The sequence below is a fragment of the Akebia trifoliata genome, chromosome 4, assembly GCF_017979445.1.
Source record: "Akebia trifoliata isolate Shusen 1 chromosome 4, ASM1797944v1, whole genome shotgun sequence".
NCBI classification, from domain to species: Eukaryota; Viridiplantae; Streptophyta; class Magnoliopsida; order Ranunculales; family Lardizabalaceae; genus Akebia; species Akebia trifoliata.
The window spans coordinates 44,864,420-44,886,643 of NC_141378.1; the positions used below are offsets into that span (position 1 = coordinate 44,864,420).

Genomic DNA, 22,224 nt, shown 5'->3' on the forward strand with positions numbered 1-22,224 from the left:
TCTACCAATTGGAAAAAGAAATGTAGGTGTTCAAAACAGATGTGGGGTGTGACGTGGTGCCTTTGAGATTCTAGAAACACATAAAATGTATTCTTATATACTATTTTAATTTTATTTTTGGATAATTTTGTAATGCCCTCCCTCTAGAAATTATAATTTATTGAGATCTCTTACAATTTCAATCATTGGGACCCCATCGGTCCGTTCCTTAAGTCAAGTGCCTGTTAGTGATGTTGTGAAAGGGCAAACATATCCTTTGGCATTCTAATACCAAGAGTGTCCCTTGCGTTAGTTTAGGCACCTTACATATGTAATTTTTGGTGATGCTATATGTCCATCTTTGAGTAATATCCTCCGATTTACAACTCAAGTCTGATGGAAAAGATGTATTCCATCTGATCTTTAGATTAAATGACAGGTTGAGATTAAAATCCACAAACTTTATGACTATAAATCAAAACATGCACAGGAGTTTTCGTATGCATACACTGACACCATACATCGGTGTATCAGTTTTGATGTGGGTCTTTGTTTTAGCACTCCAAGGGAATGAAATATTCAAAATCCTGAATCTACGTTTTCTTCTTTGGGGAAAGATTAAGTCTTCAACGGATTTAGTTCCATTTAAATGTAGCAGTTCCTAAGTTTCTCTTTATGCATTTAGCACCACTAAATACTGACAAATGCATGAACAAATTTTGCATGAATTATTTATTTTTGACAAGTATACAATTTTTTTTATAGAAAAAGTGAAGCCTTATGATCAAATCAATGAGGTTCAAACCAAGGAGTGGCGAAAGCAAAATGATACGCTAGTTTATCCCATTCACTGTGAGATTCCATATGAAAACAAAATCCTCGATATATAATCCCCTAAAATTTCATCTAACCTTGGACCATTGCTGGAAATTAGACAATTGAAATAAAGGTTGTCCTTTGGTTCTCCAAAAGATTGTCATGATGTCCTCTTAAAGACACTGTTTTCATTCTTCTGGATTCAATACTGACGCATTTGTAGATTACTATATGAGAAAGTGATTATAATTGTATTTGGTTAGATGATCCTCCATATGTTGGTTCAACTGATTTGGGGACTGCCCTTTGATTTGTATTGGCATTTAATTAAATTGCTATTTATAGCCATCTTTTTTATGTTGATCTCATGCTCTTTGGTGTGCGACAATCAATGAAAGGCATCATGCACGTGTCTTTTACTGTTCTATTACCATACAATTGTCACAGATTTTCTACATCTCAACAAAATGTTAGTTTCTAACACTTGTGCTATTATGCTGCAGTTGTCGCGAATCATTTACTTGTTCTCAAGTAATATGCATGATGCATCCTTGTCTCTTAGCGTTCATACTATGTGTGCTCGCCTAATGTTGAATCTGGTGCGGATATAAATTATAACCTTTATTACTTTAAAAAGAAATGTTTTTGATTCTTCAATTTCACTTGGTCCGCCCATTTTACTGACGTTTGACTGTGGTATTATTTGACTCATAAATTTAAGTATCATGGTGTGGTTTTCATTGTTTTCTAGGTGAAGCCCATTTTTGAGAAAGGTGTCAACCAACAAGAAATGGATGAAGCTCGAGTTTTATTGGTTTGAGTCTCATTGCCCCCAGATTTGCAGTTTCTTAGTCTATATAGATCTCTTGTCTGGAATGAAATACTTGTATCTTTCTTCACAGGGGCAAATTTTAGATGCTTTTGTAGGGAAGTTTGGTACCTTGAAACGCATCATTCCTCAGGTATTTGCAATATTTTAGAAAAAAGAGAGTATAATATGCTGCTTTGGATATTCCATATTTCCATGTGGGATTGGAGTGAATTTTCTGTATAGGATCATTTTTCTAGCTAGTATGTTTCTTAAGGGCATTTGAAACATTTATTACCACCCTTTTGGGGTTATCATCTGGTAACTGAGAGGTTCAATGGTGTTTTTTTGACATTTGCATTTTCTATGGAGTCCTTCGGATTCAGCTCATAAGAACATTATCCATTTATGTATGGATCTTAACCTTTAGTGTATTCAGCATAGCTGATCAAATATTTTAATGTCTGTTTGGATGGACGCAAGGTTGAAATGAATCTCTTTAATATTTTTATGTATGGATCTTAACCATTATTTGTGTTTTTCGCTCTCGTATGTAGTATTTTCCCTGTTTTATTTCTCAGACGACTCCCCCATAGCCAAAAAATAAATGAAGTTTTTTCTGAACCAGAATGAATATCAGCATTGAAACCTTATCCCAAAGGTTTGGGGTTGGCTGAATGAATTCTGTTCATCCATTCAATTCTGTCCAAAACCACGTCCTCTGTCATTGAAAGTTTGTTTACATCCCCTTTCACTACATCTTCTGTTATTGGAAGTGTGTTACATCTGCTTTCACTACCTTAATCCACATTCTTTTGGGTCTTCTTCGTCCCTTTTATAACTTCAACTTGGATATGCATTCTAAATGTAGTTGTAATCAGCTTTCATTGAATGTGCCCAAACATGAGCTTATGTTTAAATATATAGTCATCGATGTTACTTTGTTTGACCTCAAAGCCAATTTTTTTTTCTGACCTTTCCATGCTCTTTGGAAGAGTCTGTCAACTCAGCTTAGGAGTCTAGTTCTGATTACGTACATTTTATGATGTACTGATGGTTCAGGATAGTGGTGAAATGTCATTCTTGTGAAATATGAAAGTAGGAACTTATGTTGGGACAGTGAAGAGTTGTCAATAAGATATGTTGTAGTGCGTGGAAAGCATCACGATTTAAACCATTCTGCTAAAGAGTTGAGATTGCTTTCTTTCGTGTTTCCATAAGTGCTTTTTCTTATTTAATGATAGTCACGAGTCAGGTATGCTTTGTCATTGATAGTGTCATTGTTCTTGAACTAGCTACTTGAAGAAGGTGAGGAAGAAAGCGATCGATTAACACTGCGGTCAAAACTTGAACTCCCCGTGCAGGTTATTTCATTACATTTCTTGTGTTCATTTCTATTTTATGTTTTCTGTAAGTTACACATCTTAGCTGTTGTGTCATTCTAATGTGATCCTATTTTTTGTATTTTTAAAATATATTTTTGTTGAAGTATTTGATTTTAATTTAGTTTCATTCAATCTTTATATTTCAAAGTTTTACATTTTACGATAATTGAAGATATTTTCTTTGTTACACTTGCCACCTTTCTTATTCTTCATGAATGGCGGTTTAAAATATATTTCTGTTAAAATATTTGATTTTTACTAGTCATCTTGTTTGTCTCGCAAAATTTTGCACGTGAGACGCCTCGTCTATCCATCTGCTGTTGGCCTTTTGGTTTCTGTGCCCATGACATTTGATCTGGTTGCAGGCTGTTCTAAATTTGCAGGTCCCTCAGGAGCATTCAAAAGAAGTCAGTGATTGCAAGAATCTGATTAAGACCTTATTCATGGGTAAATGATCTGGAACCTTGATACTTAATGTTGCATCATAATCTAATAGTTAATTCTTCCTCATCAGATAAAGGAAAAGGAAAATACTTTCCCCGTATTTTGTCCTGACTATTGATTTGATTTCCCTGTTTTCAAATAACATTATTTACCTATTAAAAATGAGAGATTCTATTGCCACACCAACTTTTGCTAACACCACCCAATTCATGTGTAAGAATTAGCACACATCTTGGGGTGGCATTAGCAAAATTTGGTGTTGCAATAGAAGCTCTCTAAAAATAGCATTATTTGATACACGTCCAATAACTATGATTCGATATGTGGTGTAGGAATGAAAACCATAATCTGGAGCATCACAAATGCTCATTTACCCCAAGCACAGGTATTACAAGCCTCAAATTTGGCTTCAAATGCAGGCATTTCATTCATCTTACCTTGCACTTCCTATGTTTCAGGTTTCACCATCATCTAACGTGCCACTTTCTCAAGTATTCAAAAAAGGGATGAGAGAAGAGGAGGTATTACAAATGAAAGTGGTGATTTCTTATTATTTATTTCTGGACATGATTAAATTGATCTGACATTTAATTTCTGTAGGTTTGTAAAGCTTCGAGTATTCTAAAGAATGGCATCTATTGTTTGGCTCTCTTCAAAGAGAAAGACGAGGAGCGAGACATACTCCATCTCTTTTCCCAGATATTGGCAATTATGGAGCCTCGTAATCTCATGGACATGTTTTCAATGTGCATGCCAGAGCTTTTTGAGCACATGATTAACGACAGTCAGTTACTTCACATATTTCATACCCTTCTGCAAGAACCGAAAGTTTTTCGTCCCTTCATAGATGTTTTGGTCAATTTTCTTGTAAGCAGCAAACTTGGTGTATTGAAACACCCAGATACACCGGTGGCGAAACTTGTTTTGCAACTTTTTCGGGATTTGTTTGGTGCTGTTGCCAAGGCTCCTTCAGACTGCGAACGTATTCTGCTGCCCCATGTGGTTGTTATCATGGAAGTTAGCATAAAAAATGCTACTGAATTCGATAGACCGCTAGGATATTTACAGCTTCTTCGTACTATGTTCCTAGCACTTAATGGAAGCAAGTTTGAACTTATATTGCATGACTTAGTTCCTACATTGCAACCTTGCTTGAACATGTTGTTGGCTATGGTTGAGGGGCCCACTGGTGAAGATACGAGGGAACTTGTGCTCGAGCTTTGCTTGACTTTACCAGCACACTTAAGGTCTTTATTACCCCATCTTCATCGTCTTATGAAGCCTCTAGTTTTGACTCTCAAAGGAAGTAATGGGCTAGTGACTGTAGGTCTAAGTACACTTGAGCTTTGGATTGAAAGTCTAAATCCTGATTTCTTGGAAGCTAGTATGGGAAATGCTATTTCTGACATTATTTTAGCTTTATGGTCGCATTTGAGGCCTACACCTTATTCTTTTGGTAGAAAAGCTTTGCAACTCCTTGGTAAGTTAGGTGGTCGTAGTTGGCGATTCCTCAAAAAGCCCCTTGAACTAGAATACAAGGAGAATCTTGAACATGGGCTTCGTTTGGTTCTTACATTTGAGCCGTCAACCCCATTTTTAGTTCCTTTAGATCGTTGCATTTCGTTGGCTGTAGACTTAGTCTTGCGAAACAGTGCTGGAGTAGATGCTTTCTACAGACAACAGGCTTTGAAATTCCTTCGTGTATGCTTATCATCTCAGCTGAATTTGCAAGGATATGTTAATGTGGAGGGAGTTACACCTGGACTGTTGGCAACGTTGTTGGTTTCTTCATGGACTCCTCTCTTGCACATGGCTGAGGCATCGGATTCCGAGGTTCGTTTGGATACATCCTGTCACCTACATAGTGCTTGTGCTCTTATTAACCAGAAAACCATGTGATTTGTTTTTCTATGTAAAAATGCTATGGAACTTTTTGTGTTTTTTTCCCCTGCGTTGAAACGTATCTACCTGGATTTGCATGACACACATTGGAAGTCACTTTAGTTTTCACTTTCTGTTCATACAAACATCACAACATTTTTCTGCGACTGCTATTATCTACACCAATCTCCAACTTCATTTCCAAAAAAATGCTTTAATCAAGTCCATGGGATTCTCAGTAGGTGCCCATCTCTTTGAGACAACAAACCACCGTCTAGTTAACTAAATGGGATTATTTGACTTCACTCTTCCTGCTCCAAATAGAAGCTCGGTTAAAGCTTATATATCTTAATAGGTGTTGTGTAATGAGTAGCAAATGTGAAAAGAAACACACTTGTTGTTTTTTTTAATAAAATTTTTGTTCATCTAGACCATCTTTTGATGTCTTCATTGCTTATGCTGTGAATAATCTTTTGATAGTTAGGCCTTCTTCTCATTTAGAGTAAAAGAAAAATGCAAGTTGTCCTTTTTATTTAGCTTTTTTGTTATTTGGTTGAATCATGCTCTTTGTTGCTGATACCTCAATTTGGTGTACATCTTCATTTCCTTGTATTTTTTTACAGGCTGATTTGGGCGTAAAGACTAAGATTCAACTTATGGCAGAAAAATCTGTTTTTAAAATTCTCTTGATGACCACCATTGCTGCGAGTGGCGAACCAGATCTATACAATCCCAAGGATAATTTCGTTCTAAATATTTGCCGTCATTTTGCAATGATTTTCTATGTCAATTATTCTTCAACTTGTTCTTCAGTTGCATCTGTACAGCTGAGTTCCAGATCAAGTGATGCTATTGCTTCTAGTTTGAAGGAGTTGGATCCATTAATATTTTTAGATGCATTAGTGGATGTGCTAACAGATGAAAACAGACTACATGCCAAGGCTGCTCTTAATGCTTTAAATATATTTGCTGAAACACTTTTGTTTCTTTCTCGCTCAAAACACAATGGTGTATTGACTTCAAGGGGAGGTCCTGTCACTCCTATGATGGTTTCTAGTCCATCAACAAATCCTATATATTCACCTCCTCCAAGTGTTCGAATCCCTGTATTCGAGCAACTTTTGCTTCGCCTTTTGCATTGTTGTTATGGGAGTACATGGCAAGTGCAAATTGGAGGTGTGATGGGGCTTGGGGCTTTGGTTGGTAAGTAACAGCTGAGACTTTATATTTTTTCGTAGTTCGGATAGTCCGTGTTCTGGTAGTTGTTCTTAAAAGGCTTCCTGTGCATGCTAACAAAGAGCACGGAGAGACAAGTCAAGTGCTTACACAGGTTCTTCGTTTGGTGAATAATGTTAATGAAGGAAGCAGTGAGACCCATAGACAGAGCTTCCAAGGAGTTATTGAATATCTTGCTACAGAATTGTTTAATGTTAATGCATCTATTATTGTGAGAAAGAGTGTACATTCGTGCTTGTCTCTTCTGGCTAGTAGGACAGGTAGTGCGGTTTCTGAGTTGCTTGAACCTTTTTATCAACCTTTACTTCAGCCTCTCATAATGCTGCCACTTCGGTCCAAGAATGTTGATCAACAGGTAAAATCTTTCAGCCACTGTGGGATGTTATATGTAGGGAAATGTTCGGCAGCCAACATTGCGAGCGAAAATTTGTCCTATATGGGTGGGTTGTTAGAAGTTTTGGAATGGGCTGATATTTTGTAAGGGTGATTTCTATGATGAGGAGATTATCTTCACGAAAAATCAGTCCATTCCGAAACTTCTAACCCTAGTTTACAAGTTGAAGAATTGTGGAACGTCAATTTTTACTGTTATTTTGTAACCACTTTTGATGGGGGTTAGAAGTTTAGGAATGTGATGATCTTTTGTGAGGATGATCTCTATGGTGAGGAGATCAGCCCAATCCAAGACTTTTGACCCAGACAAATTTTGGCTCCCAACATTGGCTGCCGAATGGGACCCATATATGGAGCCAATGCCTTTGTCCTATATGGCTTAAAAGTTTCGGATTGGGTTGATTTTTTGTGAGGATGATCTCCTCACCTTTTAAGTCATATAGGACAAATTTTGGCTCCCTAACGTTGGCTGCGGAATGCTATCCTATACATAGAATGTTTGGTTTTGTTGATTCAAGAAATAACGCAATATCTTAGCCACGTAAATACAAAATCCAATTGTTTGAAATTATCCTCGAGATAAGTATCATCCTATTTGCGGTGTGTTGGGGAGTGTGGAAAGAAAGAAATCGCTGTATTTTTGATGGGTTTGAAGCATCCTTAGAAGACATTCTTATTTCTGTTAAAGGTTTTCTTTTTTTCTTGGTGTAAAATATTTGCGGAGTTTAAAGGTGTCAGTCTTCTTTGAAGATTTCATGGGGAGGTGGGATTGGGTACGTAGATTGTCCCAGTTGTTTTGGGTTGCTCTGCTCTTTCTTTCTTTGTATTCCTTTCGTTGGTCTTCTTGACCACTGTTAATACAAGTTGCATTTACCTATCAAAAAAAAAAAAAAAAAAAGTCTCAAGCATTGGATGTTGTGCATACATGGTTGGGATCATGTGTTATTTCTTTAGTCATATTTTTTGAGTCAACGGAGCTGGACCCCATCTATCTATTTATCTATCTATATACATATACATATGTATGTGCCTTTTTCTTGAATGCATCAAGTAATTGCTCAAATGTACAGGTTGGGACAGTCACAGCTTTGAACTTCTGCTTGGCCTTGAGACCTCCTCTTCTTAAGTTGACACTAGAGCTTGTCAATTTCTTGCAAGAAGCTTTGCAAATTGCCGAGGCAGATGAGACTACCAAGGTTGTGAAGTTGATGAACCCTAAAGTGGTCACATCGTTCAACAAACTTCGGACAGCTTGCATTGAATTACTTTGTACAGCTATGGCATGGGCAGATTTGAAAACGGCAAGTCATTCTGAGTTGCGTGTCAAAATCATTTCAATGTTTTTCAAGTCTTTGACTTGTCACACACCAGAAATAGTTGCTGTTGCCAAGGAGGCGTTACGCCAGGTTTGTTGATTTTTTTTTCAAATTTAGTTGAGCTCTTCTTGTTAGGCCATAAAGATGTAAAGGCATAATGGTATCTGGTGTATGATTAGTGCGATTATAGGGGTTATACTCACTGTTTGATGGTTTATGCCTATGACCTCTCCCAGGCCTAAAATAATTGCCTTAACCAGATATCTTAGCCAGCTGATCACATAATTTCCAATGTTATAAAAAGTTGTTGTATGGTCCTGAAGAAAAGCATATTGAACAAATTATAAGACCACCCCATTTGATCACATAGCCCATGTGATACCTTAGGTGGGGCACATCAAATGGTCTCTCTAGCAGTGCATCATAGGTGCTATATTGTTGGTAGACAATTTTTTTTTTCTTTTTGATTGGCAAAGGTGATTTTTATTAGAAAGAAAAATGAGAAAGGGCGGTTGAGATGACCCATCTCTAAATACAAACAAGGAAAAAACAAACTACACAAAGAACTGAGACTCCCAAGACAAGGATGACTACCTCATATAAAGATTACAAACCCTGTCCCATCTTACAAGGAAGTCTTCAAAGAAAAAACCTTTGAATTCGACAAACAACTTAGGCCTACAAAAAAAAAAAAAAAAAGACATGCCAACATGGACACGACTAAATTCTGAGAGGTAAGCTCTTTCCTGTCAAAAGTCCAGCTATTTCTATCCTTCTATACCCCCCCAACAAATAGCTAATGGCAGCAAACTCCACCAAATGCGATAGGGATTTTGTTGGTAGAGATATCTAAATTTCCTCTCTTTTGTTAATGAGTTCTGGTTATGAAATTTGATCTTGCTTTCTCAGGTGGTTCAACAACAAAGGTTGCCCAAAGAACTTCTGCAGAACAATCTCAGGCCAATCTTAGTTAATTTGGCACAGACAAAAAATCTCAACATGCCTTTTCTTCAAGGTCTTGCTCGCTTGCTTGAACTTCTGTCCAGCTACTTCAATGTAACATTGGGTGATAAGTTGTTAGAACACTTAAAAAAGTGGTTGGAACCAGAAAAGCTTGCACAATGCCAGAAGTCATGGAAGCCTGGTGAGGAACCAAAAATTGCCGCAGGTAATTTTTAACCAACTAATTACTCCAAATGACCTATCTTTGGAGAGGGGGAGAACTATGAATATAAGATGATCATGACGCTTACCTGGGGTATGAACACCCGAGAGTAGAGGAAAATATACACTCAACTCCTCACCCATAAAGATGAAAATAATCAAACCTGTGACCCATAGAAATCTAGTGCTCTGATACCGTTAACCAACTAACTATTCCAAAAGGCCGATCTATTGGATAGGGTGAGAACTATGAATATAAGAGGGTCACAGGGCTTAACTGTGTTATGACACACCTGAGAGTAGAGGAAAATATACGCTCAGCAGTAATCGTCTATTATTTGTATAGTTTTTATGATTTTGTTACCTGTTCTCTGCATATAATAATAGTTTCTGTTTGGTGCAGCTATCATTGAGCTGTTCCATCTTCTCCCTCCAGCGTCAGGGAAGGTCCTTGACGAACTTGTGAGCTTGGCAATGGATTTGGAAGGGGCTCTTCCACAAGGACAGATTTATAGTGAACTTAACAGTCCTTATCGCCTTCCTCTTACTAAATTTTTAAATCGTTATGCAGAAGATGCTGTTGACTATTTTCTTGGTCGATTAAAACAACCAAGATACTTCAGGCGGTAAATTTTTTTCCTTTTTTTTTTTCTGATAAGTATAAAATTTATTTCAAATAAAAGAAGAATGTACAAAAGGTGGTCGAGATGAGTGACCTAAGAAAAAGAAAAAGAAGAAAAAAAAATGTTGCTTGGATGAAGCTTTTGTTCTGTATTTTATTTTGGTCCTTAAACCAGTTAAACATTATGTTCTGATGTTCATTTCAGGTTTATGTATATAATACGCTCAGATGCTGGCCAACCCTTGCGGGAAGAACTGGCAAACTCACCTCAGAAGATACTTGCTTGTGCTTTTCCTCAATTTTTTACAAAATTGGAAGGATCAATGACATCTGGATCTATAACTGAGAGTCTTACTAATCCAACTTTTGCAAATTTGGCCATAAGCTCAGATGCTTATTTTCATGGACTTGTTCTTGTTTCTTGTTTGGTTAAATTAATGCCTGACTGGTTGCAGGCTAATCATGTTGTGTTTGATACTCTAGTTCTTCTTTGGAAATCTCCTGAAAGAATTACTCGTTTGCGCAACGAACAAGAACTAAGCTTGGTGCAAGTAAGTTTGATTGCTTTTACTTATTCTGGCTTTTCGTGATGATCTCTTTCTGTAATCACTCTGTTCTATATTGGATACTATATGCAACATTAGCAGATTTTGTTGCCATCAAAATCTGCCAATGTGGTTGTATACTTATATACAACAACAAAATTGCATTTAGTGATTTTGTTACATTTACTACTATATAATTTTGGATACATTAGCAGATTTTTGGGATCCTATATGCAACAATAATATACATTTTTTTTGTTGGTGATCTCGATCACTTTTAATACAAGTTGCATTTACTTATTATAAAAATAAATAAATGATAACATTGCTTTATGTGTTCTACAATTTTAAAATAATTTTACTCATCAATTTTTTATAAAAAATTCAAAATTAAAGTTTAAAAATGGGAAAGTGACGGAAGAAAATTATGATGGATGAAATTTTTTGACTCCAATTTGCTTTTTGTACAATTAGAGGATAAGCATGTGTAATTATTGTTATGGGAGTGAGTTCTTGAGAATTGCTTACTGTAGTATGGTTGAAAATTGTTTAAGGACATCTTTATTTTAGGGTTTAAAAAAAAAAAAAAACATTATACACTTGAAAAAAGGAGAAATGAAATTAGATATAAACATAATTGAATGGAGGAACAGGATTTATTTCAGCCAATTCCAGGTGTTTGGGATAAAGCTTTGATGATGTTATTAGTTGATGTTATTCAATGTGCAGTCCATAGTCTTTCTGCTTCAGTGTGCTTATGATATTTTTTGTTCAAAATTACGGAGAAAGTGCAGGTAAAGGAGAGCAAATGGCTTGTCAAATGTTTTCTGAATTACTTGCGGCATGATAAATCAAAAGTCAATGTTCTGTTTGATATGCTCTCTATTTTCCTATTTAAGTCTCGCATTGATTATACTTTTCTGAAGGAGTTTTATCTCATTGAGGTATGTTAAATTCTAGATTGTCTTGATCAGTTTTTGTTTTTGAGCTAATATAATTGTGGAAAAAGTTGTTTTAGTGTTATGGTCTAATGCATTTGGTGATGGTGATGTTAAACATTGTCCTTGTTCTCAGGTTGTTGAAGGTTATCCTCCCAATATGAAGAAAATGGTTCTCTTACATTTTTTGCAACTTTTCCAATCAAAGCAACTAGGTCATGATCACTTGGTTGTTTCTATGCAAATGCTCATTCTTCCAATGTTAGCCCATGCTTTTCAGAATGACCAAAATTGGGAGGTTCTTGACTCTGATATTTTAAAAACAATTGTTCACAAGCTTCTTGATCCCCTAGAAGAGGTGGATGATTTACATTTGTCTAATAAACATCCTTATCTGTACAATTCTTCTTAGTTTGTTCAACTTGTAAAATTTCTTAGAATTGCGATCTAGAACGATGTCCTGGTCCTATAGCAACATATGGTGTCTACGTGGCTCGTTTTGGTTGAATTTAAAACACATAGGGCTGTGTGCACTGCTTGTTTAGGAGTCTGATGTGTTTTAACCACCAACCAAATGTTACCAAGTAGACACTGTTCTGGATCCTGATTCAATTTCTTAAAGCTATAAATGATTTGTTGAGATTGTCTCTATTGTAGGTTACTGCTGAATATGATGAGCCTCTGAGAATAGAGCTGCTTCAGCTCTCTACCTTACTTCTCAAGTATTTCCAAGATGACCTTGTTGATCATAAAAAGGAACTTTTTAAATTTGGTTGGAATCATCTCAAGCGTGAAGAGAGTGAGAGTAAGCAATGGGCATTTGTTAATGTTTGCCACTTCTTGGTGGCCTATGAGGTTCCGGGGAAACCCATTCTTCAGGTATTTTTTCAAACAATGTATGCATGCACTTGTGCACAACAAACCTTTCAATCTTGTGTCATTATTCGCTAACAAGACATTGTTACATGGGGGTTTATGTAGTCAGGAACTTACGATATAGATTTAACGTTATATTTTTTTAACACGCTAATTGAAGTTCACTCATGGGACCAAGTAGAGATGAGTCAATGAATGTTTTTTGGTGAGGATAATCTCCTCTCCATGTTAGATCATCCTCACTAAAAATTAACTCATTCCAACATTTTTGGTCTTATAAAATGAGGATTGCTCCTTTAGCTGCATTTCAAGTTCTCTAGAATTATATGATCCCATTTCCTGCCACTATTACAATGTTGGTTATCCTCGTGCTTTGGGGGTAAGAAGAAAATTCTATGGAGTCTTAACACCGTTCACGGTATGCTGGTGACTATGGAAGGAAAGAAGTGAACATAGCTTTCGATGGAAGGAGAATTCTATGTCTGATGTTATTATTGTTGTATCAGGTGTCATGTTCTTTTGGTGTAAACTTTTTGATGAGTTAAAGGCTTCTTTAGTTATACTAGAGATTGTTTGTAATGTCAAGGGGTATCGGGTGAGAGTGTGTGCACCTTCTGGTTCTGGGTTATTTCTTGTATCTAGTTTTCTTTCTCTTGGTCAGTCCCCTCAACCAGTTTTTTTTTTTTTTTGGCCTTGTTTTAATAAATTTTACTTATCAACGCCGAGCTACACATTTGATGAGCCTTGTCCCAAAAATTTGGGTTCGACTAAACGAACGTTGTTCTTTCATCAAATTCTATTTAAATCCGTCTTATGTTAATTTAAGTGTCCATATTCATTGTTACTACCTCAATTCATGAAGCTAGCTTGGAAAGAGAGGATCTATAAGAACAACATTAAAAATTCATGAAAAAAGTTGGCAAGAATATTTCTCCATGATATCCCATATTTTGTCCACTAATACATTTTATTCGAGTATTCTTCTATTAATTCCCTCATTTATTATCACAGATGGAGTTTATCATATAAATTATGTTTTTTTATTGTACTAACTTTAGATTAAGTGAAACATCATTCTAACATAGCTTTGAATTGCAGGTTTTTGGTGCTCTTCTTAGAAATTGCCAACCAGAGAATAAAATTTTGGCTAAGCGAGCCCTTGATATATTAATGCCAGCACTACCACGAAAATTGCCTGCCGTGGATTCTTGTGTGCCAATTTGGATACGTTACACTAAAAAAATTATGGTCGAGGAAGGTCATTCGATTCATAATTTGATTCACATTTTTCAGCTCATTGTCCGTCATTCAGATCTCTTCTACAGCTGTAGAGTGCAATTTGTACCTCAAATGGTAAACTCTCTCAGTCGCCTTGGATTGCTGTCTAACACTACAGCTGAAAACAGGTGCCTTTCCATTGAACTTGCTGGATTGGTTATCAGTTGGGAAAGGCAAAGGCATACAGAGGGCACTAAACAGACTAGTGATGTGTTCGATCCAAAGCTTCCTTCGGATGGTTCTGAATTCCCTGATGATCTAAGCAAACAAGTTAAAATTGAATCTGGTCGTCAGTCACTCTGTGTCATGTCACCTGATGGTCCATCATCAATCCCCAATATAGAAACCCCTGGATCCGTTAGTCAACCTGATGAAGCATTCAAGCCTAATGCTGCAATGGAAGAAATGGTTATTAATTTTCTCATAAGAGTGAGTTGTCAACTTTAAATAATAATGGTTTTTATATTTCTTTATTTGATTTTTTTTGTTTGAGCTTCTTTCTCCAGCACTTAATCCGTTCTTTAATTTTTTTTGCACTTTTGACATGCCAGGGTTTTTCTTCGATGGTCACTTTTTCAAAAATGGAATTTTTTTACCCTTGGTTATGGATTTTTAAAAAAAAAAAAAAAATTCTATGGGAGTAGGTATGTAATATCTCTAGTGTATAATGTAGATGTTGTTTGGAGTTTGTAATTTTGCTGGTCACCTCGACCGGCTTTCTTTTAAATATAAAACTTTACTTATATAAAAAAAAAAGTTTGATATGGTTTTCTTGAATTTTTTATCTTAATGCAATGTTAAATTTTAGTTCTTTAAATTCTACTTCTCATGTGGTTGTATATTATTAATATACTAATATTAAGCTTTTCAAATTTAATCAAAGTTTATATGTCAGAGATAAAGATAAAATATTTATTTATTTTAAGTTAAGATATACGAACAGATAACTTTTACTCATTTTTTTCTTTTCTGGAAAATAGGTTGCATTAGTCATAGTGCCCAAGGATAAGGAAGCCACTTATATGTACAAGCAAGCATTGGAGCTACTATCGCAAGCTTTGGAGGTGTGGCCGAATGCTAATGTTAAGTTCAATTATCTAGAAAAGTTGCTAAGTAGTCTTCAACCATCTCAATCCGAAGACCCAACAACAGCTCTTGCACAAGGCCTGGATGTCATGAACAAGGTCTTGGAGAAGCAACCACATCTATTCATCCGGAACAATATCAACCAAATTTCTCAAGTATGCTTTGAAGATATTTTTATTAGATAAGTTTTCTAATAACTAAACCTTCTTGTTGATCATATTCTTGGTGTTTGTTTTAGATACTTGACCCCTGCTTCAATCATAAAATGTTGGATGAGGGGAAGTCACTGTGCTCCTTATTGAAGATGGTTTTTGTTGTTTTTCCTATTGAAATGGCTGATACACCTCAAGATGTGAAGATATTGTATAAAAGGGTCGAGGATCTCATACATAAGCATCTCACCGTTGTGACAGCCCCTCAGATATCACTAGAAGTTAGCTCTGCAAACTTTATGATTAGCTTTGCACTCATTGTCATTAAAACCTTGACAGAGTTGCATAAGAATCTGATTGACCCTTTCATTTTACCCTTGGTTCGTGTCCTGCAAAGGCTTGCACGAGATATGGGGTCATCTGCGGGTTCTCATTTAAGACAAGTATGCTACTCCTTTTAATATGGAAATTATTACTCCTTTTTTATCTACTTGTAGTTCTTTGGGTGTTACTAATATGGACACGACTATGGGACACATGAATAAGATTCCTTTGTTTTCCAAATGTTGGTCATGGGTACAGACACGAGTATCTTGTCCATTATCTTGTTACTGTGCTTTACTTATTTAAGCTTATTGTTATTGTTGTTGTATCCACATCATGCCAATTGTTATGAACCTTCTATTATTGCAATTTTTGTCTATAAGACATGTTATTTTATTGAATTTACAAAGTTAAAATAGTAAGGAGTTGTTAAAATAGCTAATAATACAATATGAAATGAGAAAGTTGTGGTTTAAAAGTATACAAATAGTATTTGGTATTGAAATTACTATTGTTTCATGTGGATTAGGGTAGTGTACACATATTGAAGCATCATGGTATCATATATCATAATGTTTAAAATCTCGTTTGAGCTAATGTTTCAATCTGAAGAAAAATAATGAGGGCCTTGATCGAAATGAAACAAAACTTTGAACCATGATTAAGTATCTTTTTGGGTGATTTGAGTCAATGAAGTTTTTGAGGTGGGAGTGGGGAACCTTTCTAGCCCCTCTGGAGAGAGCACAACTGCTATTGATTGTGTCCTTTTGGGTGACTTGAGGAATCCTCTTGTTGGTTGTTCAGAGCAAGTCCATCAGGAAGAAAAGGAGGAAGGGACTTCAAGGAAGTCAAGGTAAGGTAAAAGTCTAGCAAAAGAAGCTGAGAGTTTGATTAGGGATATCACGTCCTTCCCTTTAAAGTTTGGAGTTCGAGGAGGAAAGTTAGGGCCTCAATTGATGTTAATGATTACTAGAATTCTCTCTTGGAATGTTAGGGGATTAGGCGAGGCTAGGAAAAAGGGCGTCAGTGAAAGAGATTATTCGCTTCCATTGTGCTCATTTGGTGGTGTTGCAAGAATCTAAGCTGGAGGTAGTTTCCAAATTCTTAATCTCGGATATTTGGGTGGGTAACTTCTTCAAGTGGATCGCTTTTCCGTCTATTGGGGCCTCGGGGGGAGTTTTAGTTTTATGGGATGCTCAGGTGGTTTTTGTGACTGATAGTTTGGTTGGGGCCTTTTCTATTTTAGTTTTGTGCTCATGCTTGGGAAGCGATCTTTCTTGGGTCTTTACCGGGCTATATTGCCCTACGAGAAGCTGGGAAAGGGATCAATTTTGGATTGAGTTGGAAGAGATAGGTTGGTTTGACAAACTATGGTGTGCTGGCGGAGATTTTAACATGATCATATTTTTACATGAGAAGTGTGGAGGGGTGATTGTTTCGTTCAGAATGAAGAATTTTGATAATTTTGTCTCGAGGAATGATCTTTTGGATTCACTGCTTGGGGGTGAAAGATTCACTTGGTCAAATAATCAAAGCTTCTCCAACCTTATCGAGTCTGGACAAATTCTTGATTACTCTTCTTGGAAAGAGTTATTCGGCTCCATTATCCAGTACACAATCCCCAATCCCTTTTTTGATCACACTCCTATTGTCTTGGAAGGCGGTTTAGATTTGAGTAGGACCCTTTTTCGATTTGAAAATATGTGGCTCAAGTCTGAAGGTTTTTGTAGTTTGTTGGGTGGGGGATTGGTGGAGTTTGTTTTTTGTGAGTGGGAGACCAAGTGCTAACTTTGCAGACAACCATTTACCCCAAAAGACCGATTTGATGGGGAAGGCGCAACTATGAATATAAGAGGTTCATGGGTCCAATTGCGCACGATACGTGAGCACGTGATACCCAGGAATGGATGCAGAGAACACAACACTCAACACTCCTTCTCACTCATAAGGGTGAAAAATTCCCACGAGGAGACTTGAACCCATGACCTATACGAACCTAGCTCTCTGATACCATATTGACAACCATTTATCCCAAAAGACCGATTTGATGGGGAAGGCGCAACTATAAATATAAGACGGTCACAAGTAGAACTAGGGCACGATACGTGAGCATGTGACACCCGTAAGCAGAGGCGGATAATATAACACTCAATACCCCTCCTCACCTATAAGGGTGAAAAATTCTCTTGAGGAGACTCGAACCCGTGACCTCTATGAACCTAGCACTTTGATACCATTGTTGAAAACCATTTACCCCAAAAGTCCGATTGGATGGGAAAGGCGCAACTATGCATATAAGAGGGTCACAGGTCGAACTGGGGCACGATACGTGAGCCCGTGATACTCGGGAGCGAAGGCGGATAACACAAAATTTAACAAGCTTTAAATTGAAGCTTAAGATTCTTAAGGAAAAATTGAAAGGTTGGGACAAAAAAGTGTTCAATAAATTGATTTGAAAAGGCTAGGGATCCTAGAGAGTAGAAATATTGGTCAAAAAGGAGGAAGAGGAAGGCTTCTTGTTTGTTGAGGAGAGGGTAAAGAGAGTTAATCTTAGGGAATTTCTGAAAGTTTCTCTTTTGGAAGAAATTAGTTGTAAGCAGGAGCTAAGGTTAGATGATTGAAGGAGGAGATAACAACACAAAGTTCTTTAATCAGGTGACTAACTCTCACAGGAGAACAAATTTTATTGCCAAAATCCAGTTAGAAGGGGAAATGATTGAGGGGGAGGAAGAAATCAGAATAGCTATAGTGGAGTCTTGTATGTCTTGTATTCGAAGGTTAGTAAAGATAGACCATTGTTAGAGGATTTTGCTTTTGATTGTATCTCTCCTAAGATAAGAGATTGGCTTGAGAGACCGTTCGGGGAGGAAGAAGTGTTTCAAGCCATAAGGAATTTGAGTGGAGAAAAAGCTCCTGGGATTGACAGTTTCTCGATGGATTTTTACAAGTTTGGTTGGGACATCATTAAGGAAGATCCGATGTTAGCCTTTCATGAATTTTTTACTAGTGTTTCCTTGATCACTCCTCGAATAACACTTTCCTCACCTTGATTCTTAAGAAAGAAGGGCCGAAGAACTCAAAGACTTCAGACCCATTAGTTTGGTGAGTTCAATGTACAAGATTTTCTCTAAGGTTTTAGTCACAAGATTAAAGGGGCCAATCCCCCAAATCTTAGCTCCTGAACAAGTAGCTTTTATCATGGGTAGGCAAATCTTGGATGAGGTGTTGATTGCGAATGTGTGCATTAATTCTAAACTAAAAGAGGGGGTTCCAGGTCTTGTCTACAAGGTGGATATTGAAAAAGCTTTTGATCATGTCAGTTGGGATTTCTTTTTGTACAGTTTGGGGGTAAGTGGATTTCTTGGATCCATAAATGCACTTCGTTGGCTTCTTTTTTAGTGGTAGTGATTGGAAAATGCAACGAATTGCTTAAAAGCTCTAGAAGGTTGCACTAGGGAGATCTTTATCCCCTTCTTGTTTGGTATAGTGGTTGAAGCTTTAGGGAGAATGTTTTCTATAGCCAAGAGTTAAAGAGCTTTGTGGGGTTTTAGAGTGGCGGAGGATGGCCCAATTTTCTCTCACCTTTAGTTTGCAGATGACACTCTGGTTTTCTTGGATGCATCTCCCAACCAGGTATGTCTCCTTAGTGGTCTTCTTAACTTGTTTGAAGTTGCCTCTGGTTTGCCAGTTCTTTGGAAAGAGCATGATTTTTGGGATTGGTCAAGTTGAGGACATTTAAGGGTGGGCCAAGGTTTTAGGTTGTTAGGTGGGTGTACTGCCTTCTTCCTATTTGGGTCTTTCTTTGGGGGCAACTTATAGGTCGATCAGAAGTTGGGATCAAGTCATTGAAAGATTAAAAAAAGGTTGGGTTTGTGGAAAGCAAGATACTTAGCTAAGGTTGGAAAATTGACTTTGATTAAAAGTACCCTCTTGAGTATCATTGTTCAAAGTTCCAAAAAAGGTCAAAGACCAGTTGGAAAAATTTATGAGAGACTTTCTTTGGAACGATAATACCGGTAATCGAAAATTCCATTTGGTTAATTGGAAATTTGTGTGTAGACCTAAAAGAAAAGGTGGTCTAGGAATCAGAAGGTTGAGGCAAACTAATCAGGTGTTGTTAGAAAAGTGGCCATAGAGGTTTGGCGTTGAGAAAGATAGTCTTTAGAGGATGTCAATCAAAGCCAAATATGGCAAAGACCCAAGAGGTTGGAGCAGTGTTTTAAGTAATAAGTTTGGTTGCGGGGCTTTGAAAGGAATCTAGAAGGTTGACACATTGTTCCAAAAGTTTATTAAGTTTGACGTGGGTCCTGGTGACAGTTTGTTTTTGGGAAGATTGGTGGTGCAGTGATTCCCCTCTTCAAGTTAGTTTCCCTTCCCTTTATGTTTTCTTGTCTAAAAGGGGCCAGGAGGTGTCTTGGGATCTCATATTTAGAAGAAATTTAAACGATTGAGAAATTCCAACAGTGACATCCTTGCTTAGTCCCCTCGGTGGGCTCGCCCACTCAGTTGGAGTATAGTTGGTCTTGGGTGGGGAACTCCAAGGGATTTTTTCACTGCAAATCTTTTTATTCTCTTCTTGATATGGTCAAGCTTCGTTTTCCAGTTGTCTCGATTTGGTTGTCTGTTATTCCTTCAAAAGTAGCATTTTTTCTTATGGCTTGCAGCTTTGAATAAGCTCCTCACCATAAATCTTCTCAGAACGAGGGGTTTTGTGATTGTGGAAATTTACTCTCTTTGTAAATCTAATGGTGAATCCGTACGTCACCTTCTCCTCCATTTTGGGGCTCATCAAGTTTGGTCTTCCTTACTTTCTTTGTTTAATTTTTCTTGGTGCACCCCTCATGCGGTCAAGTGTCTTCTAGATTGTTGGAGATCCACTAACTTTGTTGGCAAGGAAAGGATTCCAAGGAACTTCATTCCCTCAGCTATTTGTTGGGATCTGTGGAAAGAAAGAAATGGGTGAATTTTTGAAGGAAAGGAGAATTCTTTTCAGGAGATCTTCTCTAATATTTTGGGCTTTTGTTTTATTGTTGTAAGCAATTTCAGGAGTTCAGGCTCTTGGGTTTGAGGATTTCTTGTTTAGGTGGGAGCTTGTTTGTAGAGGGTGTTCTTGCTCCGGTTGGAGGCAGGGTTTGCTTGTTTTTTCTTCTCATGTTTGTTCTTTGCTTCTTTGTCCTGTTTCTCTTTGAGGACTTCTTGTCCTCCTTATAAAATTTTTGTTGTATAAAAAAGAATTACAAGTATTGTTTTTCTTGTGTGATTTTTAAAGAAGGTTTTCTCCTTTCTTGTTGTTGCAACTGTTTGGAAGAACAACTTTGTCTAGTCCGGCCTTTGTGACAATGAATCTCCGTTTTATATAATATGGTGTGTCATACCCACCATCAATATCGGTATAAATCTAAATTTATTCTCTGTCAGTTCTCAGCTATTATGTTATACTATTGATATGTGTCTGTGATCCATCTATTGTTACTGTATATACGTTTAGATTAACTACCTTGTAAAAACAATAGTTTTCTAATATCTCTATTTAACTGTAGGATTTTTTAATTGTATGTCTAGTGTTCATTTCATTTTACTGAGTTGCATTAAAATTGATCCTCAATTCCAGGCTCAAAGAACAGATCCAGATTCTACACTAAGTTCTACACATTCTGTTACTGACATCGGGTCAATAACCTCTAATTTGAAATCTGCCTTGGAACTTATTAGTGAAAAGGTTATGCTTGTTCCTGAATCCAAACGATCTATAAGCCAAATACTGAACACATTACTCTCAGAGAAGGGTACAGATGCCAATGTGATTCTTTGCATACTCGATGTTATAAAGGGTTGGATTGAAGTTGACTTCAGTAGGCCTACTACTTCCAACATGTCCAATGCTGTTCTCTCACAGAAGGAAGCAGTTTCTTATCTTCAAAAGCTTTCACAGGTCGATAAGCAAAACTTTTCTGTAAATGCTCTAGAAGAATGGGACAAAAAATACCTTCAACTTCTTTATGGAGTTTGTGCTGATTCAAACAAGTAAGCTATATATTTTGAGGAGATATTCTATTGCCACCCCAACTTTTGCTAATGCCTACATATGAATTGGAGTGGTGTTTGCAAAATTTGGTGTAGCAATGGAATCTCTCTATTTTGAGTTCTTTGGCAACATAATGTCCTTTGATCAAGATATGAGTTTAATGATTTGGTTTCCTTACAGATATTCCCTCTCAATGCGACAAGAAGTATTTCAAAAGGTGGAAAGACAATTCATGCATGGTTTAAGGGCAAAGGATCCTGAGATTAGGCATAAATTCTTTTCACTCTATCATGATTCTCTAGGGAAAACGTTATTTACAAGGCTGCAATTTATCATCCAAATTCAGGATTGGGAAGCTCTAGGTGATGTCTTCTGGCTTAAACAAGGACTCGATCTCATTTTGGCGATCTTGGTCGAGAATGAACCTATCACACTCGCTCCAAACTCTGCTCGGGTACCACCACTTGTGGCACCAGCATCTCTTGCAGATCATTCTGGGTTTCCGCAGCGTGTTAGTGATGCTCCAGAGGATTCAGAAGGAGGTCTTCCATCATTTGGTAGCCTTTTATTTCATCATTCACATTTTCTGAATGAAATGAGCAAACTTCAGGTTGGTGTATTTGTTCTTGACTTCTTATCCCGAGTTGTATTTTTAAGGGCTAAGTTTGTATTTGCTTTGGTCCTTGACGTTCTGCTCACTGATATTTTGGATGAGGAAATCAACGGATGGTTTACCAATGAAATAATACAAAACTTTCCTTTTTAACTTAGTAAGATTTTAACTCTTACTAAGGGTCCTTGAGCTCAAATGGATTACCACATTGGCAATCCAACACCACAGCCCTCTAGATTTCATGAAAAACTCAGAAAAAAAAAACCAGAAGCTATTTTTTTTTTCTTTTGGCTTGATCCAAAATTTTGAAAATGGACTGCTACCAAACTTCGATGGTACTCCC

At 37.0% G+C, this 22,224-nt stretch overlaps 1 protein-coding gene across 1 annotated transcript in view; it reads left to right on the plus strand.

Annotated features, from left to right (window-relative positions):
- LOC147405221 (uncharacterized) overlaps positions 1–22,224 on the plus strand; it is a 39,637-nt gene that overhangs the window by 6,802 nt on the left and 10,611 nt on the right. Inside the window, 22 exon segments of the mRNA XM_086441445.1 lie at positions 1,299–1,394; positions 1,547–1,609; positions 1,698–1,757; positions 2,899–2,967; positions 3,354–3,435; positions 3,765–3,817; positions 3,891–3,953; positions 4,033–5,265; positions 5,937–6,519; positions 6,522–6,904; positions 8,013–8,348; positions 9,168–9,426; positions 9,826–10,048; positions 10,250–10,595; positions 11,384–11,533; positions 11,664–11,885; positions 12,185–12,406; positions 13,502–14,110; positions 14,662–14,922; positions 15,006–15,362; positions 20,855–21,267; positions 21,449–21,878. Coding sequence (XP_086297571.1) covers positions 1,299–1,394; positions 1,547–1,609; positions 1,698–1,757; positions 2,899–2,967; positions 3,354–3,435; positions 3,765–3,817; positions 3,891–3,953; positions 4,033–5,265; positions 5,937–6,519; positions 6,522–6,904; positions 8,013–8,348; positions 9,168–9,426; positions 9,826–10,048; positions 10,250–10,595; positions 11,384–11,533; positions 11,664–11,885; positions 12,185–12,406; positions 13,502–14,110; positions 14,662–14,922; positions 15,006–15,362; positions 20,855–21,267; positions 21,449–21,878 — 6,513 coding nt within the window.